The following is a 19,082-nucleotide window of genomic DNA, read 5'->3' on the forward strand; positions in this document are numbered from 1 at the left end:
AAAAAAGAAAAAAAGAAAAAAAAAAAAAAAAGGCAGAGTAGTGAAAGCGAAGAAACAATAGCCAACCATGGCTTTGACAAAGCCTTCTCTCAACCCTCTTTCTGCTCCTGCTGTGACACTTGCATTCAAGAGCAAGGGCGGCTGCCATCGGATGCGTGGACAATGGATGGAGGAATACAAGGCAGGGAGGAAAAAAGGAAATCAGATGAATTCTGAGCTAAGATAGCAGGGCTCTCACCTTTTCCTTTTTAAAATTTTTTTTTTTTTTTATTTTTCAAATAGCCTGGATGGAGGCATCCCGCAGAGAAGAAATAAAAAAGGTGTCTGAATTGTTGGATGGTTCTGAAGGCTTCTGCATTTGCACACGCATTTTAGAAATGTTTGCAGGGGTATACTTGCTACCAGCCAGCCATCTCTCTCTCTCTCTCTTCTGCTTTCTGGCCTGCAGCTTCCACCGCACCTCTTAGCATGAAGGCTTTCTGTCCGTGGAAGTAAGTGAGAGTGCATTCCTTAGTGTCTGAATAAAGACCCATGTCTGCATGCATTTCTAATTTAAGGAGCCTACAGCAGTTACTACAACTATCAGTTAGTCAGCAATGACTGAGAACCTCACTGCTTCTGAAGGAACAAAGGTAGAAATACCAGCAAATACCCACAGCATCAGGATCACACAACTTGCTGGCTACAAAGAACAGCACCTTTTCCTGTTTAAATCTCAAGTCTATGTAATATTATAGGCTATTAATGTATCCAGCTGCATAATTAGGTACCAGTGTCTAAAGGCATAGATGTTTCTTTGGCACCAATGGGAATAAAATGTATTAAGCTGAACCTAAAGGAAATACCTGGTGACAAGAGTTGATGACATTTGATCCATGCTCCATTTCAATTAACTGCCACTAAAATTTAACTATGTGGTAGAGTTCTTTGTCCATTTTAGCGGCTTTTATGAAAAAAACTAATAAAGTAATGATGAAAAGAGGGAAATATTCAGTCATAGAAAAGCATATAACAAGACTAATTCTTCTCCACAATAGGTAAAATTATTTTGGTTTAAATTCAAGTCTGGATTTTGTTCAACACTGGGTGAGTTTCTTTTGGAGTGTGTGTGTGTTTTAATTGCACAGGTTGTGAATACCAGCTTACATTGGATGTATCTATTATAACTAGCATGGGATGTATTCTGCTAACCATCTGAAATGATATAAAGAATATAAAGAATTCTTTTATCTCGTTTTGCAGAAACCTCAAAAAATCAACCCTTTTGAAAAGAAATGCTTTGCCTTTCAGTTTTCAAGGCCATCAAAACAGCGTTACGAAGAAAGGAGGAGGTATAAGTAACAGCTGATCTTACTCACTTTTGAATACGACCAACTGCAAAGGGAATGGTGTCCTTTGTTTCGGATACTGTCATTTTGCCCTGCTTTTCTGACGCATAAAAAGCTACATTTCTTTTCTCAGCACTTGTTGGAATTGAAATTATTTCCAAGTAAGATATGGGCGATATCCTGAAGGGGACTATTTTTTCCTACTTCTGCAAATAAGACAAAGTCTCACCTGAACACATGATTCTGCAGCCAAGCTGTGGCAGGGCTACACAACAGCAACACCTTCCCTCTGCTTTTTATTCCTCTGCTTAGGACTACCTCTCTCCAGAGCAATTTCTGTTTTCTTTCTTCCTGGACAAAATGACACCCACAATCATTTTACCCCTTTTATTTTAACCTGTGAGGTAACTACGGAAGCTGAGAAATTTGGTGATAACACTCAAAGAGAAAACCCCAACAACAGACCCTAAAAAACTGAGTTGCAGCAACAAGGATGGAGAATCTAACAAGCTTTCAGAATGAGACACGGTGCTGGAAATCAGGAGAAAGCAGGTCCTTATCCAGATACAGCAGGAATTAAAAAGGGAGGCTCAGAAACCCCCCACCCCCACCCCAAAAGCCCTGTCACTTAAGACAGAAAACATCCTAACCGTGTTTAGAGCGAGAAGGGAAACGGTGCTAAATAGCTGGCGAGGTGACCCACCGTCCTGGTTGCTCCTTGGCTCTCGCCGAGGGGAGTAACAGCCACAGCAGTGACAACGGAGCTGAAATATGCCAAGTGCAACCTCTGCCCAGGGCTCTCTGCCTCCCCAAAAAGCGAGAAAAGCATGGCTCAGACAAACACAACCGAAGGAGCAGGCTCTGCCGGCAAGTCACGGACCCCATCAGCATCGGCTGGTCTCTGAAAGCCCTGCATCAAGGGTCCTGTTCACAGGCAGCGAAGAAGCAGAGACAATGGCAAATCAAAACCTGGCAGGGCTTCTGGGATAATTTAATTCCTCACTCCAGCATCTAGATGGGTGTACAAGGAACAAGGCGAGAGCTCCTTCACACTGATGCGCGAGCATATGCCTGCCTCTCTGAGGATGTATTTTTAGACATAATACCAGGGGTAAGGCAGCCTGTGCTCTCAGCAGCAAGATTTACTTCCTAAGGTGGGAGCCGCCTCTTTTTCACTCAGAGAGGAGCTGATGATCAGAGGAAGCAGCCCACGTTTCTCACCAAGCTAAAGGTCAGTTACGAGGACCCCACACCATCATCCATTGTCTCTGTGCACAGAAAGCATTAAACATGTTTTCAAGATGTGTTCCAAAATGAGGTCATGCCACGTGGCAACTTGCTCACTTCCTATCTTTCTGCAGATGACTTATCCTGCCATCCAAAAGCACAACCAGGAGAAGAAATTACACCTTGAGAAAGACCATTCAAATACTAAAGACGAGGGATTAAAAAAATATATTTGGCAGGACATGTATTATTAGTAACATGTCCTAAACTTCTCCAAACAACAACGTTTATTAAAAACAAGAGATGAGTGATGTTTTCTGTCATGTCAATGTGCTTTGATTTTGAGTATTCCTCCCATTCACGTCAAAGTTCAAACATTTAAAATAATAAACACAACAGAAAAATAGCCCAGCTCACTGAAGCAGAAGCAGAAAGCAAGGAGACAAGCTCAGCCTTTGCAAACAAACTAGACATCATCTGATATGTTTTTGTTTGAGCCTGGGAATTTCTCATTCACAGACAGGATTAAGATATTTTAAAAGATTCCTTTTAAGTCTTCCATCTTAGATATACTTTTTAAATATGGATGTGGACCTATCTGTTGTACACATGCAAAATTCTCAAGCTGATTTAAATTCAGGGGGCTAATTCAAGGGATTGTAGGTCAAACAATCCAAAAAGAAAACCGCCCTAAAAAAATAATTTCTAACCACATACCACTCTCTGGAGTCTCACACCCCACTAGAATGAGACAGGCGTGACGGTGATGAAGGAAAGTAACACTTCACAAGCACAATATTCCAAATGAAATTATTTAAAACACAGAGCAAAATGCCCACTTCCTTAGAGTCAAAATTTGTTTCTATCAAAACTGGGGGATATTTTTTGTTTTTGTTTTTTTGTTTTGTTTTTTTGTACCATCATATATATGTAATCTATAAAAGAGAGGTACAAAACGGATTCTTTCCAACTCTACAAATAAGCATCTTGAGTTTTGATTTTCCTCTGAGAGTAGAATCAGTTTATAATTTCACATGGCAAATCTCACTAGGACCAAATGCTCGCTCGCTCTCACAAGGACTGACCAAGCAAGAATAATTCACGTCAGACCAAAAGGCTTCTTTCAGTCAGTTTCCTGCAGCGTTTCTTCCAACAGATCTGGGCCAAAACGAATGAAGAATCTTGAGCAGAACTATCCATCACATTTTCCTAGTCTTTCAATTAATGACACTGCAATCGGATCGATAGAATGTAATAAGAAAAGAGCTTTGCATTTCTATACCTATTAATTCGCTGAGTAACTCCAGCAGTAAAACGTGACTTGAAAGGAAAAACACTCAAGGCAAATGAATTCTCCTAGCGTACTGAGCAAGGACTCGCTGACCCCAAAGTGAACACTGGTGCTTCTACCTTCCCAACCAGGGTTTTCAGAACCCAAAGACGAAACTGTTTTGTCAGGAGCAAGCTTATCCTCCCCCTGCCACCCCCCGCAAAATTCTCTGTCATATACTCACATCACCACAGGTCTAGTCAAATTAGTCATTTTGTTGGAATTTCAGAACAAACACCCTTGAAATCCAAATCAGACGGTCAAGCCAGGGCTGCCATTGTCCTTTGCCTCCTAGTCCAGCCGAAGTGCCAAATTTGTTACCCTACTTTTCTAGGGTATTCGGCGTAAGGAATGAGGTTTAGAAAGAGGAGGACGCTGATGAAGGCTGGCCCCATCTCAAATCATCGCCTTGGTTGGAGACAAGGCACACAGTGACAGTCAACAATGCAACATGCTGTTCAAATCCTCCATGTTTTTCACCGGAGACAGAGGACTGGGAAGCCAAGCATGAGTTCTCGGGGGGATGAAGGGGTCAAAGAAAGGCTGTTCTCTGGAATCATGTTGCCTGTCCAGATCTCAGTGTTACTCGAGTTGACAGTCACTTGATGAACTCAGAAGCTGAAAGCAGAATGACGGTGGATGCCAGGATTGGAGGGGATGGAGGGCCTAGGGAAACAGGAAGAGGCTGGTCAAAGGTTACAAACTTCCGTTCTAAGATAAATAAGTTCTGGAGTTCCCGTTGTGGCGCAGCGGAAACAAATCCGACCAGGAACCATGAGGCTGTGGGTTTGACCCTGGCCTCGCTCAGCGGGTTAAGGATCCGGTGTTGCCGTGAGCTGTGGTGTAGTTCGCAGATGCAGCTTGGATCTGGCGTGGCTATGGCTATGGTGTAGGCCAGCAGCTGCAGCTCTGATTCGACCCCTAGCCTGGGAACCTCCATATGCCAGAGGTGTGGCCCTCAAAAGACAAAAGACAAAAAAAAAAAAAGTTAAGTTCTGAGGATCTAATACACAGCATGCTGACAATAGTTAACAGTACTGTAGTGCATACGGGAAATCTTCTAAAAGAATAGATCTACGAATTCTTACACACAAAAAATGGTAATTATGGATGTCTTAATTAGCTTGATTGTGGTGATGATTTTACAGTGTATGCATCTATCAAAGCATATTGTATACCTTATAGATACACACAGTTTTTATTTGGCAATTACACCTCAGTCAAAGCAGGGGGTAAACATCAGTGACTTCAGTTCTAGAGAAGGAGACTCTACTGAATCAAGGTTGCCATACAGTTCCATCAACTACTGGTATAGTGGGAAGAGCTTAAGTTTTGTTGCCAGACAAATCCAAGTTTGAATCTCAGTTGTATCACACATGAGGTAAGCACCTCTGAAGCTTAGACTTGTGCAGGTCAAGATCTTCTTACTTACCTCAAGGACTGTGATGAGGTTGAATGAGATAATGTATGTAAAGCACATTGCACAAATTCCTAATTGTCAGATGGCCACGTATAGAATAGCAATAAAATATAAGCTTACTGTACAGATTAAATGGGATAATGTATACAGGACATTCTATAAAATGTTCCACACTACATACTAGGAGGATATTGGTATTATCATGAAATAACAATAATGCTATAAAAAAATGAACATGTTCTTCGGTGTAAGCCATAGAGCATGAGTGCTATGGCCCAGTGCCTCACTGAGTGCCCAATTATGAATTTCAAACCCCCAGGGGAAATCTCAACACTCACTGTTACTGGAGGAGGTGTGTCGAGGAAAGGGTCACGACCAACCAGTCCTCTAAGGGATCCTCTTAGTTGCAGAAGTCATTATTTGAGGGTAGGAAATAAGGATTTTTAAATCCCCCAGGTGAAATTACAAGAAGAAATCCAGCAAAGTGTCAGGGATGCCTTTGCTAAGAGGTAAGAATATTACTATTCAGGGCCCCCTGTGTTGCTAATAAAAGGAGAAAGGGTCTAATGATTCATTTAAGAAATATTTATATGTCAGTCAAATATTCATGAAGAGCAACATAGGTAGGAGGGGTATTAAAAAAAAATTTTCCCCTCAAAGAGCTTAGAGTCTAGAAAAGAAAATTTTTAAATCATAAAATGAAAATAATTACAAAGCATTAAGTGAGGAAAACACGGCAGATCTTCAGGTTTTGTGGTAATTGGAGTTTGACATCTGTAATATCAGAACTATTTTTAAAGGACCCTTTTTATTACTTTGTCATGACAATTATTAACTAATGAAATGAGACAATAGATGAGATTTAAATAATAGCTACAAAATATCAAGCTTTATGAAGACATCAAGTTCATTATCTATGCATAGTTTGGATAGAAAACATCAAGAGGCATACAGAAACCAAAAAATACTAATTCAACAGCTGTAAGAGAATGTCTGCTGCTTTTTAGGGAAAAAAATAGTAACAGTTACCACTTATCCTGTGCCAAGCCATGTGCTAAGTACTTTATGCCCAATGACCCACTTAAACCTCACAGTGTTCCTGATTGCCTGCATGCTGTTGTCACTGCTTCAGAGGTGAAGCAGCTAAAGCACAGAGAGGTCAAGTGACCTGCCCAAGATCACAGAGCTAGCACAAGGCTGAGTCAAATTCCTCACGAACGTAATTTAATACCTGAGCCCACACTCTTGACCACTATACTCAATCACCTCTCATTCCTTCTTTTCCCTTAGATGCTAATCAGTTTTGATTTCCAGTACAAAGTGGGATCAAAAGGCTAACACGTTCAGCCAGCAATGGGTCACCTCAGAGACAGAGAGACATGATCTATGTAGTCAAGCAAAACTTGTAGCCCAAAACAAAACAGTAACAGCGTGAAGGTGCTACGAAGCCAGCCTTCTATTTTCTTCTTCAGTTCTCAAGTCCATTCTGCCTTCTACTGAGCAGGACTCTCCCAGATGGTACCAGTCCCTACCCCATCAAAGCTTACAGGCTTGTATAAGTGACTGCCACAACAACCAACAATTACGCTACAGGGAGGTGAGAGATTTGTTAGAAAATCTAGAATTGAAAAATCAGACATTTACTTTGCACCTGGGATAGCTTTTAAGGACAGCAGGTTCATGAGACATGTCTGGGTCTAAAAATTTCTCAGAGAGGAAGAGATCTTAGTAGCAGTTTCATCTGATAGAATGATAATCATAATTACTCCTCTTAATTGCCATCTTTATTTTCTCTGGCCTTGTGTGATAAGAGCAACTCACCAGGACTCCCTGTCCACTGCCCTGGAGATGCATGTACCCTGCTTTGCAAACTACCTGTGCCAGCCCAGATCCTAAAAGGGAAAGCAGACAGACACCCTCCTTTCCACTCCTCTCCCCTCATGCTGAATAGACAGCCCCAAAAAACTTGCGGCAAGGCAGGGACGCACATTTTAATAATGTGTATTACTAATGTCCTGATTATAATAGTACACAGTTGCTGCCAAATTTTTAGAAAAAAATAAAAATTTAAAGATGACGAAATTATCTGTGATATAGCAATTAAAGATAACCACTTTGGCATTTTAATAGAATTCCCACTCATCTTTCACGTATGTGGGTATTTATATATTAATACACGTATTTTTTTAATAGCATTTGAATCATATCATAAATAATTTTGCTTTTTACGCTCTTAGTTGCACACCATATCAGAATCACTTTGGTGTTTAAGCATCCTTCAAAAACATTAAAACATTATGTAAGATTCTATTCAATGACACATTATTTAACTATTTTCCCAATGCTGGGCATTTAGGATATACTTGGGATTTGTACTATAGATAAGGTGGTAAAGGCAAATTTTTACCTATTTTACTACTTTTCTTAGTACAGATTATAAGTGGGATTATTGGATCAAAATGTTTTCCTTTTTTTAAAAAGTCTTACCAAATTGCTTTTTAGAAAGTTTTTGCCAATTTACACACTTAACTATTGGAGGAAATTTTTACTGTCTGCAATCCCACCAGTCTTGAATTTTGTTTTACCTACTTTAATATCTACTATTTACTATTACTATACCTACTACTTTATTTAGTGGTGCTGTTTAATTTGCATTTTTTTGAATTCTAATGAGATTGGACTGATATTTTAAGAATTCACTGACCATTTACTCTGTATTATCTATTTATCCTTTAACTCCTTACTGTATTATTGTTTCTCTTATTGAATTGTAAGATTCAAACATATACATGTATATTTTATATACACACACATATATATATATATACATATATATGCCCTTTGTCAACTATTGGAAATATCTTTTCTAAGTTGTTTAGGATTTTTTTTAGTTTTCACAACTTTTGTGATCTATATATTCATATTGATATTTTCCTTCGTGGTATCATCAGATGTTTTTATGTTTTGAAGTATTTTTCACTCAAAATTGAATATTCACCCATATTGTCCTCTAGTTATTCTATGAAGAATTTTTGCATGTAATCTACCTAAGCTTTATTTTGGTGCACTTTGTGAGATAAAGATAAAACCTGAGGGTTTTTCCCCCTACAACTGCCAATTTCCCTACCTTTCATTTGGACCTCCGTTGATATTTTAAGTATGATAAAGTATCCATACATTCAAACTTGTTTTCAGGACCACCTATTCCATTCAGACGTTTGTATTTAAATTCTAATAAATGACACTGTCCAAGTATTTTTCTATTTCATCATCACTGGGACTGAAAGACTTCTATTATCAGAGTGAAAGACAAAAATATCCTGTTATTAAGGCCTAGGCCAACCTGTGTTGCTGATGTTGGGGGTGATAAAACAGCTGCTAAAACTAGCTGGGTCTCAGGATGGGCCTTGATGGCCAAAGGGCTGAAATTGAATTCAGAGGAGTTGAGATGAGGGCACAAGATTCCATCTTAGGGCAACAGGGGAAGGCAGGAGTCATAGGGGTTAATCAAATAAAAACCTGCAGGAGAAAGTCAAGACCCAGGTACTGACAAGAGCACTTACAAATTAAACTTTGAAGAGATCAGAGCAAGCTTGAACTCATCCATATACAACCAGATGAAGCCAGGAACCAAAGCATCTTCAAGATGGCAGACTGTGCAGATACAGAGGGTAGGGCAGTCAATTCGAGCCCGTCTTCCTGGACGATGCATGGATGGATGGACTAGGTGGATGCCAAGGAGCACAAATTCATTTGGGCGTGATGTTTGCAGAAACTTAACTACAGTTTATATTTCCCCCAAAGAAATACCTGACAAATGTATTACAGAGAATTGTTGTGGATCATCTAAATTTCCTGATTTTTCACTGGTACAAAGATACAAGTTTGGCTGAAATAAACACAGAAAGACACGCTCCTCAGTTCACCTTCTTCCTTTGCAGTGCCATCATCAGTTCAAGTGCAAAGGATGAAAACTGCAGCAGCTCCTTTAGCGCAAGTGTGTTAGTATTGGAAATATGAGAGTTTCCAATTAGGGAAAGCAGGTCAATTGGCGATGCAGGGTTGTCAGAGGAAAGAACACTTTCCCGTTCTTAAGGTAAAGGGGAGAAAGAAGGCTGTAACCTAATGGAAGCTTGTCAGCTTCCTACTGCACTTCTGACAAGCCACTGCCTGCTACACGGCTTAGTCCCTCAGTGCCACCACACTGAATGGTCCACACAGGACATTTCTGGGACGGTGTAGGGAGCAAGGTACAGGAGCTGGAAATACGGCCTTTTAGAGCAAAGCCAATCAAAGCTGGAGTCTAACTACATCTGTGACTAGCTATGTGATCTTGAGTAAGTTCCTTAACCTCTGAGCCTCAGTGCCTTCACCTGCAACATGGACACAACAGTTGTCTTCACCTCATAGGGTTGTTAAAACACTAAATAAGAAAACACATTCAGGGAGTTCCCGTTGTTGCGCAGCAGAAACACATCTGACTAAGAACCATTAGCTTGAGGGTTCAATCCCTGGCCTCACTCAGTGGGTTAAGGATCTGGCATTGCCGTGAGCTGTTGTACATCACAGAGGCAGCTTGGACCTGTTGATTCTGTGGCTGTGGTGTAGGCTCAGCTCCAATTAGACCCCTAGCCTGGGAACCTCCATATGCTACAGACTTGGCCCTAAAAATACAAAGGAAAAAAAGAAAAAAAAAAAAAAAAGAAAGAAAACACTTTCAGACAACATGCATGGGTCTGATACATGAGTACCATTTGAATATTACCCTGTGTTAGGAGGCAGCATGGGGAATGCAAGGCGGGGAACCAAGCTTGGGTTCAAACACCAGCTCTATCCCTCCACACCTCCTCAACCAAACGGGCATTTGATGATAGTGATATCTACTCCATAGGGGCTGTTCTGAAGATTAAATGAAATGATACAAAGACATTTGAATAGTGCCTGTCTCTATAAAAATTAGCTGCTTATCAGACACAACCTAGAATAGATTTACAAGGAGATCCTGCTGAATAGCATTGAGAACTATGTCTAGATACTCATGTTGCAACAGAAGAAAGGGTGGGGGAAAAACTGTAATTGCAATGTATACATGTAAGGATAACCTGACCCCCTTGCTGTATAGTGGGGAAAAAAAAAAATTAGCTGCTGTTATTGTTTTAGTACTCAGAATGTGCAGCTGAAGTCCCAGGTCCAAAGTCAGTAAGATACTGAAAACATGAAATAAGAGGACATTTCTTTTCCTCTGGAAATACAACTAAATCTGATCTTCCCAGCTGATTTTCCCATCTCTAATGGAAAATCCACACTGCAGTAAAATGGATTCCTGTGGCAATGCTAGAGGCATCCAGCATGCAATCACAGAGAAGCCAGCACCTCTATAACAGCTGGGCTGACAGTTCCAAGGGTCTACGGGGTTCATGCAGAGGGCACAGGGATGACATTTCTCTAGACTGTCACAGCAGGCTTCTTTCTCCACTGCTTTCAGTGAGAGCCTATGGGTGATTTCAGAGCCAGCAGCCAGGAAACCTCTGTGCCTAAGATGATAATCATAAAGTGTCCTGATTTCCAAGACCATCCATCTCTACCTGCTCATGCTTTCATTTCATCTTGAAACTCATTCATCCAACCATCATTTATTTCTGTACCTAGGCTAGGGGCTAAGTGTATGGTAATGACAAGGCATATTGTGTTTCATATTATGTTCCCGACTCATGGATCTTACCCTCTACTTGGACAGTCAGAGGCTGATCTGGTAACCACACAGGTAAATATATCATCACAAATCATAAAGTACCACGGTTGAGAAAACAAAGAGAAGACTGTGTGTGTATGCAGGCAAGATTCCTGAGGAAGTGGCATTTCATTTGATAAGATCACGATGTAAAAGATGCAACAGCTTTGATGATGAAATTTTCATGAACACTGGCTTGAAGGAAGCAGTCCTTGAGGCTGAAGAAATGACTGATACTGCCCTCCAGAAAGGATGCTGTAATTAGTGGGCAGCATGCTCTGTCATGGGAGAACCCTGACTACCTAAGTTTACCAGCCCTTCACTGAAGGTGGAAGGCAACACTGCCCACCAGGCCAAAGGAACAGCAAAGTGGGCAGTCATGGAGACTTTTCCATGGAACCAATTCCACCCACAGCACCAACCTGTATCTCATAGAGAGGGTCATGGTGGGAGGGCAACCAGCACAAAGCCCTCCAAGTATGAGTAACAGAAGCCTGGGTAGTTGGGGAAGGAGGAGAGTAAGGGCTATAGGGTAGATGGGGTGGGCCCTCCACGTGGAGAGGAGCAGCCCGAGGAAGAAAGGTGTGGAATCCGAAATTCCTATACAGCCTATACACAAACATTAGAAGGTTCCTCCCCAGCTCTCTTCTTTCTACCAATTTAAAGCCATTCCTCAAAAGCCAAGTCAAGACTGGCCTTGTTCCACGAGACTTTCCTCCTTCCCAGAGCATAGGCAGGTCTCTCCGCCCTCAGCATCATACTTCCACTGCACTGACTTGTTCTCTAGTCACTTCATGAATTATTTTCTTGCCCATTCAATAGGATATACTCCTGAAGGACTAGGACTATCCCTTTATTTCTTTTGTATTCCCCATGGTCTCCATTTAGCATTGTGCTGATTCTAGGCGCTTAACATATCAATACCTGTTAGCTAAATGAATGATTTAATTCATTCATACACCTGGAAGACTTCAGTAGGCTGAGGGCTGGCAGGGGGAGTGTTCTGAGTATAACAAAACTGAGCCATTCTTGGCCAGGGCAGGAGAGTCCTTTCAGGAGAGTGTTTAATACTGTATATTGATTTTTATTTAAGGGAATGGCATAGGGTCAGACGGTGGAGATTTTCACCTGTCTATGGTCACTGAAGGGCTTCTCAGCCTAGTGACGTGTGATGGACAAAAAAAAACCTTGCAACACCCCTTCCAACTCTAATCTGATTCTGCAGATTCTGATCCAGTCCTTACAACAATCTGTGAACCATCTCACTGGAAGATGCTGCTCTGCACACAGCAGACCCCTCTCAGCTCTAGGATGGAAGACCACCTCCATGACCTCCTCCGCCACTGCCTCGAAGCTTATTCTCAGAGAACACAAGAGTGCAGCTATGGGTTCACGCTCACCAGTGCTGGGCTTACGAGGGGGAGAAAGGAGAAGAGAAGACTGCTGCCTTAAAAGACTTGTGTCAAAACCAAACAAGGCAGACTCCGGCCAGAGAGCCAGGCGATTTTACCCTCTTCCTGGAGCTACTGCATGAGGTAAGCTTTGAAGGAAGGCGGGGAGGGCTGCAGAGACTTTACTGGGATTTCAGTATTATCCTCATTCAGAAGTCTCAGCTCTGGCTCCCAGTTAGGATCAAAGGGCTCCTTGCTCCTGGCTCCTAACAAGTTTTCATAAGAAACACAGGACCATGATGCCTGCCTCTCTGAGGGTGCCAGGAGCCTATCAAATCTGACATCACTGCTCAGAAGCTGTGGAAACAAAAGGCCAGACCCCTGCCCCCAAGCCAGTCATCTCACAGGGCCCAGCAGCAGCGAGGCCCCAGCACAGGGAGGTCTGAGCCTCCTGGGTGCATGGAGCATCCACCACTCCCCAGACTCAGCCCCAGCACAAAGGGCTCGGGGCTCTCGCCTGGCAGCACGGTGTGCCCTCTCCCAGACCCTTGTCACACTCTGACCTCCTTGGTCGGTGTGTGCTTCGTTGCCTCGTCTCACTTCAAAATGCTTCAACCGGCCCGGCACTGGAGCCCCACCCAGGCTTCCTTTTTAACATTTTCTCTCTCGAGTCCTGGACGAGTTTGCTGGTTGGTAGGTGTGATGCTTCCAAGTTATGAGGCGGCACCGCTCACCCAGTGTCACCTGTACGCAGCAGAAACATCCACGCAGCCTCCCCACACACAGGAAACTGCACTGTGGGTCCCAGGACAGTCCTCCTAGCCGCTCCCGCCTCCGGTTTGGAATTATTTGGACCTCTCTCATCCTTCTTAGTCCCTTCTCCAGCTTGTTCAGGCCCCACGAACCTACCACCCCAGTCAGAGTTCAAGGAAATCAATTCACTGATGAAGGAAGAAAGTATTTTGAGAGACGGATCCCCCACCCCCCGCCCACTCTGTGTAGCAGAAACTACAGCATAAATCACCAGAAAGGGTATGAAGGGGCGCTGAAAAGCCCTGTGAATGTCATAGTCCATTATGCACTTGGCCCGGAATAATGAGCCCTAATTTATTTTCGCCACATCACTCTTCAGTAGCGACGCCCTTCATCCCTCTGTGAAGATTTCACAATACTTTTTCTGTTGTTCTTGCTTTGCCTTTAAAACGGGGACTCCGGCTTATTCTCTACCTGCTGCGTAGCTACTCTACTCGAACCTTTCCCCCGGTGTAACCATCTGCCCCACTTGGCATTTTTCACCTCTTCCCACTACCTCCAGCTTAGCCTGCCTCTCTGGCTCATTCAGGGCTCTTTAATTTCTCCTCTGCCTTTCTGTCTGGTTGCTCGTGTTTGGGGGCAGACAATAGAGGTGATATAGGCCATTATTCATGAGTAGCTTCAAGGGTAACGTGAGAAATGCCTCATCTCCTGACCCCTCTTAGCATAAGAATTGCTGATAAAATTCTGAACTGAAAAAGAGAAGTTCTGAGAAAAATATCAGAGCTACTCTGGAGCAGCACTCTGGAGAAAGGAACTTGCAAGGAAGGGTGGAAAAGTCTTTAAAATTTTTTTTTAAGTAAAACAATGAAATTGTATAAAACACGGCTTACACAAAAAAGAAGAGTGACCATAATTAAGACAGTCAATTTTCCACCATCCCCACTAGCAGCTGGGAATGGCAACATACATTCCAAAATAACACAATCACATCCTGACAACCCGCAGCTCCATGGGCTCCTCTCCAGTCCTAGGAATCTGCAGGTCTTTCACAGGGAGCCCCGTGGACTCTCTCGTCTTCCCTCTCTCCATCTTTACTTGACTTAGCCTCTGAAGAGCAGTGACATGGCAGAAAGTGACCAGGAGGGAGGAGGAGGCCTCGATCAATTTCAGGCTGTCTCATCACTTCCTGGTGACTCATTCTGAGAAATGTGCAGACCCAGTGAAATGCCTGGAACTGTGATTCGTAGAGGAGCTTCATCCAACAATTATCATCATTCATGCAGTGAAAACTCCCTGGTCTCCACAAACACAGGCAGAGCCCAACAAGTTCTCACCACCTGTTCTCCCCAGGGACATCCGTGCCAGAGCTGAAGCTTCAGCCTGCACCCACGGTCCTGACACTGTAACCGACCAGGGACCTCTGTGGCTCCTGGGCACAATGCCTTTCTGTGTCCCCCATTTCTCGTTCCTGGGAAATGGGCCGCATTCAGCCTCCATGACTTTCCCTGCGTTCCAAGGGACAGGTTCCAACAGCTGCTGATCAGGGAAGGAAGGGAATGCAGAGACAAAGGAGGAATAGTCAAGAAACAATAGCACAGCCTTGGGGCGGGGTCCTGGTTCCCTCTCAAGGGATACACATAATAATATAGGTATTTTGGAGTTCCCATCATGGCGCAGCAGAAACGAATTTGACTAGGAACCATGAGGTTGCGGATTCAAACCCTGGCCTCACTCAGTGGGTTAAGGATCCAGTATTGCTGTGAGCTGTGATGTAGGTTGCAGACTTGGCTTGGATCTGGCATTGCTGTGGCACAGACCAGCAGCTGTAGTTCCAATTCGACCCCTAGAGCCTGGGAACCGCTTATATGCCGCAGGTGCGACCCTAAAAAAATAAATAAATAAAAATAATAATAATAATAATTTAGGCATCTTATCCTGTGTGTCTTTTAGAAATGAATACTTTAAAACAGAACAGCTGAGTCCTTCCTTATCCTTCTCCCTGTCTTAACTGCACCCTAAACACAACCACCCATAACCTAAAGATTAGGAACCCTGAGCACAATTGCCTGTGGGTTAAAGCTGATTAACATGTGATGTTTTTCAGGACTTTCCTAGTCTGTCCTAATCTCTCATCAATACGCCCGTCTTGCAAGTACTGTTATTCTAGGCAATAACCCAGAAAACCACCACCATGATCATGCTAAGATCTCCTGATTCCAGCTTTGACGACTAAGATTCCCCCAAAGAAAGAAGAATGCGTGTTTGTCCAATCCTGATACCTATCTGAAAACCCATTTTTCTCCTTTTTACTATAAAACTCCTTGCAATTCTTCCCAATGGGAGGCACAATCTTTAAGGCATTAGCCTGCTGTGGCCCCCTTTGCCTGGCAAAGCAATAAAGCTATCTTTCTCTCCTTCACCCAAAACTCTGTCGCCACGTTTATATTCAGCACTGGCGGACAGAGGCTGAATTCTGGCAACAACACTGCCCACTCATACTCTCTTTGTCATCCCTGGAGTCTCTCCAGAACACCAGACAGACTTTCCAAGTCCCCCAAGACTTCTCCCAGTGACGTCCAGGAAATAAAAATTCACCGTGGCTAAAAAGAACCATCATGAGCACCATTTTTCTCCCCTCGTGCATGACCTTATATGGCGATACCATGATGGCCAACCCTCCACTCTGCCACCCAAGCCAGAAGCCTAGGAGTCAACCCCACTTCCTCCTTCTAAATTAACTCTCCACACCCAGAAACTAATCCTCCCAAATATCCCCAGGAGAGCCCACCAGCCTGGGTCATTCCCCGAGGCCTCTGCTGTGGTTTTAATCCATACCCAAAGTTTCTCGGCCTAGATGGTAATAGGAATCTCAACCCTGCCTCCAGGTGGATACAGGCATCTTATCCTTAGCCACATAAGCACCAGAATACTCTCCTATAATAAGAGAGCATGATATTTTTTTGATTGTTCAAAATCAGGAGACGTTACCCTGCTTTCAAGGCCAAGGTGTATGCCCTTACCGTGGTATGCAGCCCCTCTGCAGTCTGACTGCTACCCTCTTCCTCAGACTCTCACGGGGCTCCAGTCATGTGGAGGTGCTTCATGTCCCCTCGCAATGCTTTCCTCCGTACACACCATCCTGTCTTTGCAATGTCCTCCCTTCCTCTGGTCTTTTGTCTAGTTAACACTCATCAAGTAGGACCCAAGCACATTTTTGCCAAATTCCCCTGGCACTTAAGCGCTTCCTTCTCTGTTCACACAAAAGCATCTTGCACTTGTTTTCACTATTTACTTAAAAGAATGTTTGTTTTTTATAGCTGTCTCACACACTAGATGTGAGCTCTCTGCATACAAAGACTGGGGCACGCTTCTATTTTAGCATCCTCAATGCCTAACACAGTGCCTAACCCTGAAGTGGTGACTCTAAGACATATTGAGAGAACATACTGAGCACTTATAGACCCAAGATTAAAGCCAATAATCCCTCTTCTCCCAGAAGAAACTTCCCTTCTAGTTTCCCTCCCAGATCTTGAAAGCCAGTAGAGCGTATGAGTAAAAGCACTTCTCTCTGAGTTGAACAGGAGGTTCTAGACCAGGTCTGTCATCAAGAATGTTAAGATTGGGGGAACCCACCAACAAACAGCCAACACATGTTCAACCCTGACTATGGTGGTGGTCTCCCTGCTAAGCGTATTATGCGTGTGATCTTATTTTTTCCTCACAGTCAGCTGAGGAGATAGACACTAATATCATGCACATTTTGCAGGTGAAGAATTGGGTAGCTCAAACCTATATATAATGCTGCCTCCCTTCATCTAAGTTATTAGAGGAAAAAAATGAGATAGGTATATAACAAAGCTTCATAAACTATTGAGAGCTGTACAAACATAAGTCCCCAAAAGTATGGAAAGCACTGAAGGTTGTCTAAGTGTAATTGATGCTTTGTGATTATAGTGAGAAACAAGAAATAACCATCTTACAAGATGAAGATCCACTTTATACACCTGAATTACAAAGATTCGGCTAAGCACACCCCAAATCAGAGATGTATTACAAAATCATAGGGTGAGGAGTGAGATGTGCCCAATCCCTTCTCATTTTGCAACAGAGGAAAACCAATGTCCAAAATTGCAGAAAGCCACAGAGCTAATTTACAGATAGGTCAAGACTGCTGACTCAATACTACACTATTTTTCCACCTGCCTTGTAGTAGGAGAATATGAAGTTTAGAGAAGAGAACCAAAAATTCTGAGTGTTTCCTTAATAAAGAACCTGAGTATTTCAGAGCCATCATTAAACTCACAACATTTTCTTGCCATCTTTTCCCCTCAAAGGCATTTTTAATCACCATACCTGTCTTTACAAAGCACCAACAGTACCACATTCAACAGGGCCAACATATAAAAAGCAGAAATAATATTTACCCCAAAAAACTGAGCTCAATGAGAACTATTAGGATGTATCATAGAGAGCAAAGGCTTTGGATCCGCATAGATCTGAGTGGAAATCCTAACTCTACCACTTACTGGCTCTTCGGCAACTGAGCAAACCACTTTTCTGAGCTTTGGTTTCCTTCTAAAATGAACAAATGATGCCTCATTATTGAGGGAATAAAATTGTTTCTAGTGCTCAATAAATGTTGGCTTTTCTTCTATTCATTAAGGACTGCTGATATAATATATGACCTGGCCAGTTTGCCAGCTCACAATATCATCTGACTTCTCTACTTTTAAGTGGCCACGTCTGTCTGAGATAACTACACATAAATGCAGATACAGAAAAGACCTAAAACATGTTTCCCCTTTCTCTTATCACAAGTATCAAGGCTCCATTTGGGCAACTTGAAGGTACTTAGCAAATTCTTACTGAATGATAGATTTAGTATGTATTTACTGATGCTATGTTCCCTCTACATTACTCTTTTCAGAAACCTAGAGAGGAGTGTCAGATGTGATGAAGAATAATTAACATCAGTTTAATAGACTTCAGATGCCAGATTCGACTAAACGTAGTAAATGAGAGCCTGGCTCTGAAATCAGAAATCAGATCAAGATCAACACAGATTTAAATTTCATTAAATATTAGCTATCTGATCTTGGGCAAAATTCTTCTACTTATTTATTCATTTTTATAGCCACACCCACAGAACATGGAGTTCCCAGGCCAAGGGTCAAATCTGACCCACAGCTGCAACCTATAACTGGGCCAGGAATCGAATCTGCACCTCCACTAAGACTCAAGCCACTGCAGTTGGAGGTTTTTTTTTTTTTTTAATTACTATTATTTTTTAAGGCCACATGTGTGGCATATGGAAGTTCCCAGGCTAGGGGTTCGAATCAGAGCACAGCTGCTAGCCTACACAGCAATGCCAGATACGTAACCCACTGAGCGAGGCCAGGGATTAAACCCGCGTCCTCATGGATACTAGTCAGGTTCCTTACTGCTGAACCACGACAGGAACTCCTGTAGTTGTTTTCTTAACCCACTATGCCACAGTGGGAACTCTAAATTTCTTTTCTTTAGAGATGGAATGGGCAGAATAATGGAATGTGCTTTATAGACATATGGTGAGAAATAAATCTATGCATATAAAGTAATTACCATGAGGCCTGACACATAATAATTACTTAATAAATGCAAACTGTGGTCAATACCCACTTTAGACCCACTCTTAAACGGAGAAGAAAAATATCCAAATAAGAGCAATTTTAACTTGATTCTACTGAAAGAGATATGTTTTGGTCACCTTTTAGTTGTATTACCATGACAACTGGTACATAAGGTTATATGTGCTTTGCATGGGGAGTTTCTCAAGAAGCTGATGTTCTTCTATGTTTCTCATTTTACTTCATATCCTTGGGAAATTCCCAAGTCTCACTGTGTTTCACTCATTAATCAG

General features: G+C 42.5%; 1 protein-coding gene across 3 annotated transcripts in view; it reads right to left on the reverse strand.

The window, feature by feature from the left end:
• LOC102164776 overlaps positions 1-19,082 on the reverse strand; it is a 341,561-nt gene that overhangs the window by 123,105 nt on the left and 199,374 nt on the right. The window contains exon 1 of one of the 3 annotated variants that reach the window (XM_021063018.1): positions 2,032-4,062. The exons of the other annotated variants lie outside the window; for them this stretch is intronic. Coding sequence (XP_020918677.1) covers positions 2,032-2,219 — 188 coding nt within the window. The 5' untranslated portion in view covers positions 2,220-4,062. Of the gene's footprint in view, positions 1-2,031; positions 4,063-19,082 lie in introns of those variants that run through there. 3 annotated transcript variants of the gene reach the window in all.

This window comes from Sus scrofa, chromosome 9 (genome assembly GCF_000003025.6).
Source record: "Sus scrofa isolate TJ Tabasco breed Duroc chromosome 9, Sscrofa11.1, whole genome shotgun sequence".
In the NCBI taxonomy this organism is placed as follows: Eukaryota; Metazoa; Chordata; class Mammalia; order Artiodactyla; family Suidae; genus Sus; species Sus scrofa.